Consider the following 13,579-nt stretch of genomic DNA (forward strand, 5'->3'; position numbering starts at 1 on the left):
CCATTCCAAGTTGATAAAAATAGGAATCGCAAAACTGTGCTTAACCAATGCACTAAAAAAATTGTACATGCACTGTAAGTGTGATAGCTTTCAAGCACTAGATTGTTAGCAGCTGGTTACCCGTATCATGTGCTGGCACCCGTAGCAGAAGGCATTTTGAAAGAAATAAACTTATGGACGACCATGGAACAAGGATGTAACCATAACGATAGGCAAAAGCCCTACTTGAATAAATTGTCAGAAAATCTCAAGTTGACTGGCCAGCATGTTAAAGCGACCCTGAAATGTTTTTGACAATTTTGTATGAACACATTGGGCCGGTAGAGCAAGTCCTAAGGATCATTTGCAGACTGATTTAAGCTCTCTGAGTAAACTGTGTAATTTATTACAAGGCTTTAAAGCTGCGAATCGCCACCGATCACAGCGGCTCAGCCAAACGCATTTTCAACCGTCCACTTCCAGTACACAACATCCTTGAAACGCGACGTCACGCAGGCGACTATTGGATACGACCAGTCTACGTCACGGAACCTCCTGTGGGCAGCGAGCGTCGTCTGCCTGTGTTACAACGTGCTTCGTGTTGACACGAGTGGAGCGACAGTGTTTATCTCGCGGTTTCTTTTCTCGGACACAGTGAATTGCCCTAGCTGTGTTGTGCGTCACATATCTAGCAATCGGTGACTTGTGAAGCTGCGACATCGTGTAATGTTTGTGAGGCACTTGCTGAGCGGAATCGCTTCAGCTCGTTGCTGCAATCAGCGTCGCGTGCACTCTCGCTATCCAGTCAACGCCACAATGGCCACGATCCACGTGTCTGCTACTGTAACTTCACCCCTGAAGACACAACCACATTGCCCGAGTTTACGGTTATCGGTGGTCATTCTCGAATTCTGTTTGTTTGCCTGCATGCCTTTGCAGGCTGCTGCCGTACAGGAGAATAAAATAAGATCGGCTTGTAGTGTGGCGGCACCTGTCGGAGCAGATATCAACCACTCCGCAAGCTTCGTCTTTGTTGCCAGACAGCATGCTGCCATGGCCTCTGAGATTGCGCGCAACTTGTTAGCTCGCAATCTCAGAGGCCATGACTGGGCGAAGCTCAAACCGTTGAGTGCGCTCATGAGAGCGCTGCGATCGCCGCCGATGCCAGTGTGTCTCATGAGTTGAGGAAGCAAGGCAGTGGTGAGGAGGAGGGTATAGATATAATTGTCCGTAGCTGCCTTGGTACACGGTGCGTCGCATAATTTGTGGTGCGAGTGATTTGAGGATGCTCCTCGCCTAAACGCTCACAAAACCCTCCCAAGGAAGCTCTCGCTCGTTGTTACGAGTAAGGGGCATGAGCCATCTTCCGAACGATGGAAAGTTTCAATGGTATGCGATGGTGTGCGAGGAGTGAAAAATTATCCAATGGTATGCACTTCTGCCACGTCCATGTACGGAATTGGTCGAAGAAGGGCTCGTGGCATGCAGCCCGAGTCATGGCGAAAAACCTAAGGACAGAAAACAGGCATTGTCTGTGGGGAACCGTTTGAAGAAGGTCTAAGAAGCCAACGTCTCACGGGTGATGAGTGCAGTGGTTGCCGGGTCCAGAGGTGCAGCACCAAAAGTCTGTGGCGTATACATGTCGATCTCGGCAACGATTGGTGTACGAACGCTCCTTTTCCGACGAGAATGCGAGGCCAGTGAGGCCGGACTGCCATTGCAGTCAAGACTGAGATTAGCTATAGCATTCTTTTCATTAAGTTTATTTGCATGTATTTTTGGCTGTGTGAAGTTTTGACAGTTAGCTTAGCTTTTAGTGTTGTATGAGATAAAGTGTTTCCTGTGCCACCACCGCTTCCCACGTCTCTCAATTCCATCCCTCGCAAGCACTGTGCCCCGCTGAAGAAGCCGCCAAATTGCTTTTCTACACACTCTGACATCACAAGATTGCTCCAAGCAGCGCCATTTCATTCAACAAAGGCGAATTTGTGTGGTTGTAGATCACCCTAACGCAAACGTGGATTATGCCAGGAGTTTTTGCCGCGGTATACTGGCCCGTTCTTCACTCCAGATCTCTTGAGTTACTCGACAAACGTTGCAGTGCACTTGACGTCAGCTAATCGTCAGTCAAGCTGAACCCAGTTGGTGCACGTTGTTCGTCTCCAGCAGTTTCATCCCTCCAGTGATTTTGACTTGCCCAGTGGGCTTTGTCTGTGAACCGGGGATCGCTATGGTATGAGCTAGGCTATGGTATAAGCCAGGCAAGAGGAGGAGGCCTCTTTGCATTTATACCTGTTATTGCCTGATCTCATTCTGAATCTGTAAATAAACAGAATCAACCTTAATTCAACCGTAATAAGATGTGTTCTTATGACTCAACAAGCTACAGTCTAGAGTTGCTCATCCCTGCAGGCATACACTGTGGGAATCGAGCGTGCCCTCACCTTTGGCGCCTCGTTCCCCAGCTAGTGCGTGTGCTGGCCCCGTGCGGCTCGAGCGCCGGAAACCGCCGTTTATCAGCAGTATGGCGACCATGACGGCAGCGCCAGCCCTCTTTGTCTGGTGCGAGCCATGTGTCGGCTTCCCGGCGCGCGGGCATGCGTCCGCACATGTCTCGACATGCTCACGCCACCCCGCTAGCCTACGTCACTGTGCTGCGCCTGTCCTTATTGGCCACCAGTGACAACCCCCTTCCCCCTTGAGCTCGCTTCTGTCTGGCGTTGGCTTGCCCGCGTCAGATGCACTCAGGCCGGCACGAGAGGTTGACGCGCTGCTCTGGCAGGCGGCTTCTCGTCAGTGCTCTCGACTGCTGCCCTTTCTGCGATGGTCGTAGCGCCGCCGGCAAGCGTACTCAATCGGTCTTGCAGAGTTCCCTTTACGGCCTGCAAGCCCGTGACTGTCGTACTGTGCTGCATCTTGGGGTTAATAAACCCGTGTTGTTTGTTGACATCCTGCGTTGAGTGCCTTTTCTGCGCCGTGCTGGAGAGTCAACAAACCCGGCCATAGCGTCTTTGTTCGCTGCGGCAGTGGAGAACGCCGCGTTCCATCCCGGTCGCCTCGTAGGGCAAGCTTTGTGCTAAACCTTGTGGGGGTGCTGTCGGCCCCTGTGGAGTTGTCTGCGCCTAGTGGCGCACGCGTGCCTCGCGGATAGGCCGTCGGCGGCAGTGGCGCTGGGCTCGCGAGCGTTAGGGTTTGCGCGTGAGCGACGGCCGCGCCACCGGAGAGAAGCGGGCGAGCCCGCCGCGGCCGCCGGGCGGGAAAAAGGAAGTCTCTTGGGATTTGGCGGCTGGCGTCGACGGCGGCTCCCGCGGTGGGTCCCGCAGGGGGACGATACCGCGGCTCGTTTCCCTCGGGGCCCCTCGTCGGTGAGTCGTGCGTCCTCGCACGCCGCATTTGCGGTTATTGCTTGTCGTATGTTATGGTGTATGTCATGTGTTACGTTGTTGAGTGTGTGTTATGCTATCCAAGTATTCATTGTCCGCGTGTAATTGTTTTAGCGAGTGACTAGATTGTAATAAGATTCGGCCGGCGAGCTCGCCGAATGTAAAAGCAGTGTGTAATAAACTTGAATGTGTTCGTTGAACCGACCGCGTCTGCTGTCTTCCGTGTGCTCTGAGAGCCGGCGATAATAAGAACACGCGATCTCAGATCCCACACTGGCGCCCAACGTGGAGGCTCTTGGGGCATCGGACGACAGTTTTCGCGGTTCGGGGCATCCTTTGTGTGAGCCGGGTTAGAGTAGGCCTAGGGGGGGATAGTCATCGCAAAATGGCGGCGTGCTTTCTTGAGAGCGAGGAGATCGGTTGTTGTGGCATGTTTGAACTTGTCGGCCCACTAGTTTTTTTTTTTTTGCTGTTTGCAAGTGGGGAGATTGGTTGTTGTGGCATGTTTGAACGCGTCGGCACACTAAGAGTTCTTTTTCTTTTTTTTTCTGTAAGGAAGTTCATTTTATTTAAAAAAAAAAAAACGTTGAGTTTTCGGTACGAGCCATGTGGTCCGCATCATGGGAGAACGAGACATAGAGTACGTGGATTGTAGGCAAGCCCGAAGCGAGCGTGTACGGAAGCTTCGTAGGTGGTCCGGGTTTCTGTAAATAGTTTCTTCTGTCTCTTTGACTCTGGGAGTTGCGGCTTGTGTAGCCAGGTGGCCAGGGGCCACGGGTGTCGTTGCTGCTGGTATTGCCGCTTGACGCCGGGGCGTCGTGACATCGTCCGGGACGATGGGCGCCGATCGCTCGGTAAGCTGCTGTGTGCAGCGAGCGCGTAGGGCCACCTCACGGAGCTGATGTCTCCTCGCGGCTGCCTCCTCTGCGCCTGTGCGGGGTGCTCGTTTTGGATGCCGGTTGTTGTCGAGCGACTAGTTGGGCCTAAGGCTTTGCGGAGCCGCCTGTCGCGCGGGGGACACAACCCGTTGGATCGTGGCGATGAGGTGTTGCACAAATTAAGAAAAGCAACATTGGCTCACTTAAATTTGTCGTCTGCCGCCGCCGATATCATTGCTAGCCGTTGCTACGTGGGCGCTGCGCCCGTAGCTCCCTTCCCTTTGTTCTGCGGCATCGTTCTGTCGAGTGTTTTGAATGTACGCAGCGGGATTGACGTAACCCGCGGCTGGCTGTCCCCTGCACGTCGTCTTCGCCGTTGGCCGGGAATGCGGTCGAGATGTCTTGGGCAATGGACATGCCTGTGACCTGCGCGGCGGTCTTCAAGCTGGGGGGCCCTCGTGAGTGTTGCCCATAACCGGAGGACGTGTCGGTGCGAGCGACGCTCTCTCGCGCCGACGGCCACGTCGCCTTTGCGGATCCGGGACGGAGGCCAAGCCGTCGAACCAGTGCAGCGGTGTCGACCGGCGGCTGTGTCGCGGTGTACGGACATTCTTTAGGGACATTTAGGCCACATGTGTTGTTTTTAGTAGAGCTTGTGTAGCTGTTTGTTTCCAAGTTCTTTTTTCCGGGATATGTGTTGAATTAAGGTTGGGGGGGATGTTTGTTTTCAAGTTTTTTTTTCGGGATATGTGTTGAATTAAGGTTGGGGGGATGTGGGGGTGCTGTCGGCCCCTGTGGAGTTGTCTGCGCCTAGTGGCGCACGCGCGCCTCGCGGATAGGCCGTCGGCGGCAGTGGCGCTGGGCTCGCGAGCGTTAGGGTTTGCGCGTGAGCGACGGCCGCGCCACCGGAGAGAAGCGGGCGAGCCCGCCGCGGCCGCCGGGCGGGAAAAAGGAAGTCTCTTGGGATTTGGCGGCTGGCGTCGACGGCGGCTCCCGCGGTGGGTCCCGCAGGGGGACGATACCGCGGCTCGTTTCCCTCGGGGCCCCTCGTCGGTGAGTCGTGCGTCCTCGCACGCCGCATTCGCGGTTATTGCTTGTCGTATGTTATGGTGTATGTCATGTGTTACGTTGTTGAGTGTGTGTTATGCTATCCAAGTATTCATTGTCCGCGTGTAATTGTTTTAGCGAGTGACTAGATTGTAATAAGATTCGGCCGGCGAGCTCGCCGAATGTAAAAGCAGTGTGTAATAAACTTGAATGTGTTCGTTGAACCGACCGCGTCTGCTGTCTTCCGTGTGCTCTGAGAGCCGGCGATAATAAGAACACGCGATCTCAGATCCCACAACCTATCTCCACAACACCAACTAACACTGCTTACACTTCATTTCGATAAAAGTGACGCCTTTGTTGTCACGTGAGTGCCGGCATTCATCAAAAAATGAGCTACGAGTTAGATAATAGTGCAATCAACATGCATGACAAGCCCACAATATGCACACTACTCAAATTACACAAAGACGTCAATCCACCTTGTAAACTTGGTTCAAGTTGCAGCATAAGCAGCTATGTCATGATGTGTGCAGTACTTTTATGTGGTGTGCAGTGTTGGTGGCGTTGTGCTGTGCTGTGTGTCGATGAAGAAGATGGTGAGACTAGCAGAACAGGTGGAAATGACAAGCAAACAAAGCCAGCTGTAATGAAGTGAGGATGACGACGAAGCGCACGAGCAAGCTAGCAAGCAAGGAAGCCGCAATGTCAATAGTAGCAGGGGACACCAGCTCGCGCTTGCCCAGATTTTGGCTGCTCAACGCCCGCCGCTCTCCGACACCCTACTCTTGACGTCTGTCACCATTCCCTGAAGACGCATCAATAAACCACGTCACACGGCCAATAAAAAACTGGCATGCAGAGAAGGAGAAGACGGGAGGAAAAAGAAGACGGTGAGAGCTACAAGAACAGAACACAAGGAAGGACTTCCAGGCTGCAAGAGCTCATCGGTTCCAGGCCTTGGAAGTCCAGCCGCTGCCTGGTGAATGCACTGGCCTGGCTCTTTTTCACTGGCCGCTCACGTAGCCGGCACAGGTCCACTGTACCTAGACTGGGGCATATTCCAGACACAGGGCTGCTGTTGGCTGTCTGAGACTTCCACGATTCTTGCCACACCTACCCTACCGCCTGCTCCTGCTAGTTCATGCCAGGCTCCTATCTACCATCAGCATCAGTGGGGTATATGTTTGTCGATGGGTCGGTGACCCATCGACAAACATATACTGCCTCATGGTGAACTGTCATGGTGTTCAGAATAACAGAGAGCTGAGCTAATTGGTAAGTATTCATTCTAAAAAGACAGGGCGTGGAAACACGGACACAAGAAAGAAGTCGGGACACCACAAACACCAACTAACAACTGAAGAGACGCACAACGGCTGAAAAGAAAGAAGGCACGAAAACGTATCCGCGCATGCCCATGCAACAGGCGAACCTATTAATCCGGCACGCGTGGCGGTCTACGTGGAAGATAACTGTTAAGGCATTTGATTTCATCTTTATGAAAGTTAGTCGACAGTTGGCTCACGCATGCGCTACCACTATTCTCGATATGCTATGCTTCAATCATCAGGTACGTTTCTTCATTTCTATGCCGGTACAACACTGCGCATTCATCGAATTTTGGCGTGCACTTACAATCTCGACAATGTAAAGATAGATAGAAAGACTGACCAGCAAAGGACAGGGCGCCCGGCGTCGTTTACAAAATACCGTGCGCCGACTGCCCCTCGTCATACATCGGCGAGACCAAAAACTTCCCCGAACGAATTAGGCAACACGTCAACGACGTCCGTAAACTCAACAAAGAACGCAGCGCCGTCGCCGAACACGCGGAGACGTTTGACCACAGAATAGACTTCAACGGAACCGCCATCCTCGAAAGTGAAACCAAGTGGAGGAGGAGGTTACTACTGGAGTCGTGGCACATACAGAGGACCACTCAAAATATCAACCGTTCCCTCGGAACTCTCCCTCCGGTGTATGCGCATGGGCTACGCTCCACGGTAATGCGTGGGATCGTTAACCGCCGCGAGAGTGCCTTAAAGAGGCCGCTGCCAAGCCACCACAGTCCCCCCTGAGGAAGGAACCGAGCTGGTTCCGAAACGTCGGGTTTTTACGTGTTTTCGTAACTTAGGTTGGAGAATAAATATCAGTTATCTCAATTCTCTAAGATGACTCCAAGGCGAAAGCCACGTACTTTTCCTTCTCGTCTGACTGTATTGCTGGGTGCAACAGGACGTCACTCCCCGTACTCCCCGTTGACCGACACATCTAGCTTCAAAATGCACTTCCTCTTCAGGATTACGCAGCCAGGCTATGCACTATAGAGCGGAGGTTGTGCGCGATGTCTCTGTCAGTGGTCATGGTTTAGCTACTACACATGCGTGGCTTAGCCAGGTGGTGCGGTATGTGGTCGCTAGACGACGCGATGCTTGCTGCCTCTTTTCTTCTCTCCTGTTCCTTCTGTGCTATGCTTCACTCTCTCCTTCTCCCGCTCACTACCCTTTCCCGCCCCACACTATAAAGCTATGCTATGCTCTGCTAGCGTGCCAGGATAGCCAAGCGGTTAGAACGCTCGCCTTCGCATCGAGGGTATGCCGCCTGGTCAAATCCCACCTCGTGAAGAATTCTTTTTTTTTTTTTTGCGGCAAAAATTTTTCTTTTTCTTTATATCTTTCTTTCCCTCTCTCTGTTTCTATCTCTTTTTATTCTCTCTCTCTGCACACGTTTTCAGGTAGCCACACAGTGGTACATACTCGTTAAGACGGTGACGGTTTTCGGCAATCGACTCTCAAGGAACGATCTGCTAAACAGCCCCGCTGGTAAAAATTCGAATTGGGACCCTCGCACTCACAAGCTCTAAAGGGCAGGACCTCTTAGGGGGTATTTACCCGAAGAGCGATTACAAATGCAGATGTGCTAGTGGAAAGAATTAACAAAAAGCTATTCTGGATGAAGATCCACAGATAAAGTATATTTGAGAAAAAGTGCTAACACATTCCCACTGTTCACGTGCTCTTACGTGGATGCAAGGCATGGAAAATGCGATATTGTTTCGTATACCATCTAATGCTAGCATTCCTAGATTCCATACCACGATGTCCAGAAATAAAAGTGAGATACACTTTAGCGGGGCGCTTCTCGTTATTACTGAACATTGCTTTAATTACGTGGTGTGTGACACTGGAAATAAGCTATCATGAGTGTTTCTGGAACAGACAATGTCCGCCAATGAATTGTCGCCAGAATTTCTCACTACCGATTGGCCTTGACATCACGAGCCTCGGAGAGCGCGTTTTGCTGTCAAGCCGATTCACACAACAGAAGTTGCGTCGGCACCGTGCATAGCATCATGGCTTACTTGGGGAAGCACGCGTGAGCGCTGTTTATTGAGTGGAATAATTCTTGGTCCGTGGTTGTGACATTGGCGGCCCCAAGATCAAGCTGCACATTTTTGCGATTGCCAGTGACAGGCGCCCCCAAACCAGAGACTCTGGCACAGTTTGGCGCAATTTCTATCAATAATATCAGGATGGCGCAGTAAATCGCAATTGGCCCACTTTGGCACTGGAGTGGAATCACAGAGTTTGCTCTTTTTCACAGTCCGTTATCCCAATGTTTGAAGCCATGGGGCCACACATATGATCGTGTAAAGCCCCTTGTAGTCCTGAAAAAACAATCAATTCGTCTCAAGTTCGAATTATGCAGATTCCTCTCTTTAACAACTATTAAATCATTCCTCTCAACCTGCTGGAAAACTATAAAAGTACAATTACAGTGTCTAACCAGGTACATGACAATTGTCCACTTTTCTGTTCTGAACCTGACAGTTTCAAACTCAAGCTGGCAACATCTTGCAGCCACTTGTACATATATGTATGGCAGAGGGTGTAACAAAGTAAACTGTCATGCTGTTAAATTGTTACGTTAAGATTCTTATGCTGAAACACCCTTACAAAGACATGCATTTAGTGTGAAAAGAATGAAATATGGGATGCATAAATATAAAGAAAAAACCGATATTGCTGTGTTGTAGATATACCCATTATTATTAATGTAAAGGTTCATACCAATCGATGCTAAGGATCCAATTACTTTCAATGTACTTGTATCACTTCTTTGTTGTCTTGGCAGACAAAAATTAAATTAAATTCAGGACAAATCTAAGGAGCATTAATTTTTGTCCTGCTTGCAATGCAGCCATGCTCAAATACAGAATTCCACAGCGACGGCAAGAAATGTGGCCATCTCCACGTAGCTTTGCCACGGTCCTTTTCAAAGAGAGAAGCACCATCGCAAAACACGATGCCGAGGAGTTGATTCTGCGACAGATGCTGCATTTATCAAGCGGCACACAGCTCACAAATGTGTTACGATAAGCACCACGCATAATTTTGTGACCTACATTCCAGCACCAAAGGTCCACTTGTCAAAAACATATAGCTTCATCTTGATTTAGGGGAGCATAAAGGATGAAGTGAACCCCATGTAGTGGCATCATTTAAATGGCTTTCATAAAGCAGCCCCCAGTTTGCCACATTGAGATAGGATTCTTAAAGAAGTCACTTCTAAATAAATATTCTTTTCTAAATTATTCTGAAGTAATGTTATAAACAGCAAGTTTCACTACATTCTTTGTAACAATGCACACAGGAAGTAAGCTGAAGCTCTATGGTTCAGTTCTCGTGCTGACAGCTACGAAAGGTTCAGATGAGTGTGCCTAATACAGAGACAATTTTAAGCACACGCACTATATCATCAAACCAAATCGGGAACAGCTCAGAGCAATGAAGTTAAAAGTAAGAGAGGAGGAGCACACCCTGCGCAGTCACTGGTGACGGACGTTGGCTGCAGGAAGATGCGTGAATGGTAGGCCACAAACAGGGGCACGTGGTAAGTGGCTCCCCCGGGGCCCAGCGTGGCCAGCCGAAGGTGCGTCTCGTGGAACGGGTTCTGCGCATATCGCTCGGTAGGCACTCCCAGCATTTCCAAACTGCACTTCTCGCACAGCAGCTGCACTGGCCGAGGAAGGTGGTTCTCCAGCTGCGACACAATTCAAATACAATGGCTGGTGCAGCCCTTGAGTGCATCCACAGGACACAACGCATAAAAAAGACTAGTTAACGAAAATTGAAGCGGCGTAATTAAAAGTGCTCTTCACATGCACAGGTGTTGCGCTCATGAAAACAACTTGCAGAGACTAATTTTGTCACAGTGTTGGTAGTGCTAGTGAACTTCACCTCCCACCATCATCAAAAACAAAAGCAGTGCCACTTTTCAGGGGTATCACAAACAACCCAATGTAAGACCTGGCAGCTGGGTCAAGTCATTGCTCTGACATGTTGTTAAGCAGTCTAACCAGACACTGTGTGAGTATAATATTACAATCGCCATTTATCACATCTAGACACTTCCCTGCGGCCTCCAGGATACCAAACAATGTTGACCACGAGCATCCTCAACATGTTCAGCGCGAAAAAGGAACACGAAAAACACAAGGAAGTGCACGACACAAGCGCTGTGTCTGTGTCGTGCACTTCTTTATGTTTTTCGTGTTCCTTTTTTGCGCTGAACATGTTGAGTATGTTCCAACTAGCCCAATTTGCCACCTTACTTCAGTCCACGAGCATCCTTAGGCTAATGTTATATTTTTGCCCCTTTGTAGAGGTAGCTGGTGTGACTGGACCTAAATAAAAGAAGTTTCTCTGATTACTTTTGTTTTGAAAGAAGACTGAGGATAGATCTTTGAAATGGCAGACACATTTACTTGTCTTACAGTCCATGGGATTCTTAAAACTCTACACCAGCAGCATAGCTAAAGAGAGCTCTCTTTTAACATTTCTGCAGGGTACATGACCCTTACATTACCAGGAGAAAGATTGAAGCATTAATAAAATTACATTTTAGGCTGACATTTTTTCACAGTGTCTGAAAGTCCGCCTATTGCCTATTGAAACTATTCTTAGCCATATTTATTTTATTGAGCTACCATCTGATTCTTTGGGCTAACCAAAAGAAAAAAAAAAGGTAGAAGGTCAGGGGAAGATGCCAGAATGGGTAGCGTACTGCGCAAGCGCTTAAGGAAGCAAGCAGAAAAATACAGCAAAGAGCGTAGGAAAAGCTTTTCTAAGGCATTGTAATTTCTTTCAACTAATGTTTCCTTTAGGTTGCTTAACTGGGGAGTGTAGTCACTGTCACTGCCACAAATTGTCACTTAAGCAACCTAATGAATATATTAGTTGAAAGAAATTACCCACAAGGTGCTCAAAACAAGGCTTACAGCGAATCATGTAAATAAGAGACCCTAAAGCACAGCCCAACCAGCTGCTGGCATTTACGAAGCACTCAAATGCGCTACCAAACATAAATAAAATCCTCCGCGAGTATTATCCGATATTAGGAAGCAATGAGTGCCTTAGAAAAGCAATTTCCGAAGCACCAAGGGTCGTGTATCGCTGGGATAGAAAATTTAAGGACATGTTAGTGCATGCAAAAGTAAGCCCTCATTCTACTGCCCACACCATACCCGCAAACTTCATCTCCCCTTCACACATTTGTCTTCTTTTGCTCACATAATAGCTTGTTTTTATCCAAGATGTAAGACTTGCATACACCTTCAAAGTGACATCACACTTAAAGGAGCCGAGAGTGATTATTTCCATCATATACAATCTAGTTCTACCTGCACTAGTTTAAAGGTTATCTACATGATCGAATGTTCACATTGTCACAAACAGTACACTGGTTCAACAGGACAGTGCTTTCTTTGCCTTTCGTCTTTGTGACCCTGTTAGCTACTATGAAGCTATACCAACTCGCTCAGTGTTCCATCTTACTGAGCCGAATGGTCCAAAAAGATCCAAATGGTTGGCTCGCTCGTTGGGCATTGTGCCTGCAGGCATTCGACATGCACACTGCTTACCATTCTAGCCGGAAGCATTCTGAGGCGGATGTGCTATACCACTCCCCTTTGCTGGCAGAGCCCATCTGCTAGTCTATTTCGGTGAGCTGTCAACATTTCCAACATGCCTCCTGAGCAATGCAAAGACCCCTGGGTCTCTTCGCTTTTGGACTTTCTCTCAAACTGGATGCCCTCTCCCATCTCTCAGGCCCTTCGTCGCAAAGTCCAGAACTTCACTATTCCAGATAAGCTGTTTTACCAGAGTGACTACAACTCGATCGGCGGCTGCTCGTTATTGCTCGACATCTGCACAGCGGGCCACGATGATCCACTGTTGTGTTGAAGACATACGCTTGCCCGCAGCTTCGGTACTACTGGCGCAGTATGTACCATTTCATTCACATCAGGTTGTGCCCTATATGCGAAAGATGCAAGACACCCCTTCAATCTACCACCGGTCCATTGCACATTTGCCGTGCCTCGCCCGAGCTTTTGAATGCATCGGAATTTACCTATACGCTCTGCCTCCCTACACTCCAAGAGGCAACCACTGGGTTATTGTCGCTATTCATAGGTAACCTGACGTGGCATACTGAAACATCAGTGCTAATTTCTGCTACTGCAAAAGATGTGGCAAAACTCATACCTCAAAACCTCATGTTTACATGAAGCACCTCAAGAATTACTTAGCAACTGCGGCCGTAATTTTCTCTCTGACGCTATTGCAGCATTGCTGAAGGAGTGTCGCATCATTCACCGCACTACCACAGCATATTATCACAAAACTAATGGTATGACAGAGCGTTTTGTTCATACACTAGGCGATATATTGGCCATGTACGCTTCATCTAACCACACCAATTGGGACAGCATGCTAGCTTTGGTCATGCATAGCTACAACACTGCAACACAAAGCACCACTGAATTCTCACCTTTCTTGCTTCTTTACAGGCACAAACCTTCATCTACAATGCTCACAATTTTTTCTTACTAGCGTGATGCTTCCGAGTTCACACCTGTTTCACGAGCAGCTGCATATATCGAAGAATGCCGCCAGTGTGCTGTTTCGTTCACATCGCATGACCCGAGGCACCAGAAACATCCCCACGATGCATCGACTACTGCTACATGTTTTGCTCCTGGCACACTGGTCTGGCTGTGGGTTCCGTCTGCACCTCTGAGACATTCCCACAACTTAACTTCGAAGCACCACGGTCTCTACTGGGTACTGCAACAAACATCTGCAGTCAACTAACTCGTGGAGCCACTCGACGCGACTTCGGACAAGCATGAAATGCTGCACATTTCCCAGCTCATGCAGTACCACGACCCCCCTGTGTGCCCTTGCCCATAGGCCGCCAGGATGCCTCCCTTATTGCCCAGGAGCG

General features: G+C 49.4%; 1 protein-coding gene across 1 annotated transcript in view; it reads right to left on the bottom strand.

Moving 5' to 3' along the window:
* LOC119397704 (intermembrane lipid transfer protein VPS13A) overlaps positions 1 to 13,579 on the bottom strand; it is a 1,038,245-nt gene that overhangs the window by 403,488 nt on the left and 621,178 nt on the right. The window contains exon 50 of the mRNA XM_037665124.2: positions 10,110 to 10,333. Within this exon, the coding sequence (XP_037521052.1) occupies positions 10,110 to 10,333 (224 nt within the window). The remainder of the gene's footprint in view (positions 1 to 10,109; positions 10,334 to 13,579) is intronic.

Source organism: Rhipicephalus sanguineus, chromosome 6, assembly GCF_013339695.2.
Source record: "Rhipicephalus sanguineus isolate Rsan-2018 chromosome 6, BIME_Rsan_1.4, whole genome shotgun sequence".
Taxonomy (NCBI): domain Eukaryota; kingdom Metazoa; phylum Arthropoda; class Arachnida; order Ixodida; family Ixodidae; genus Rhipicephalus; species Rhipicephalus sanguineus.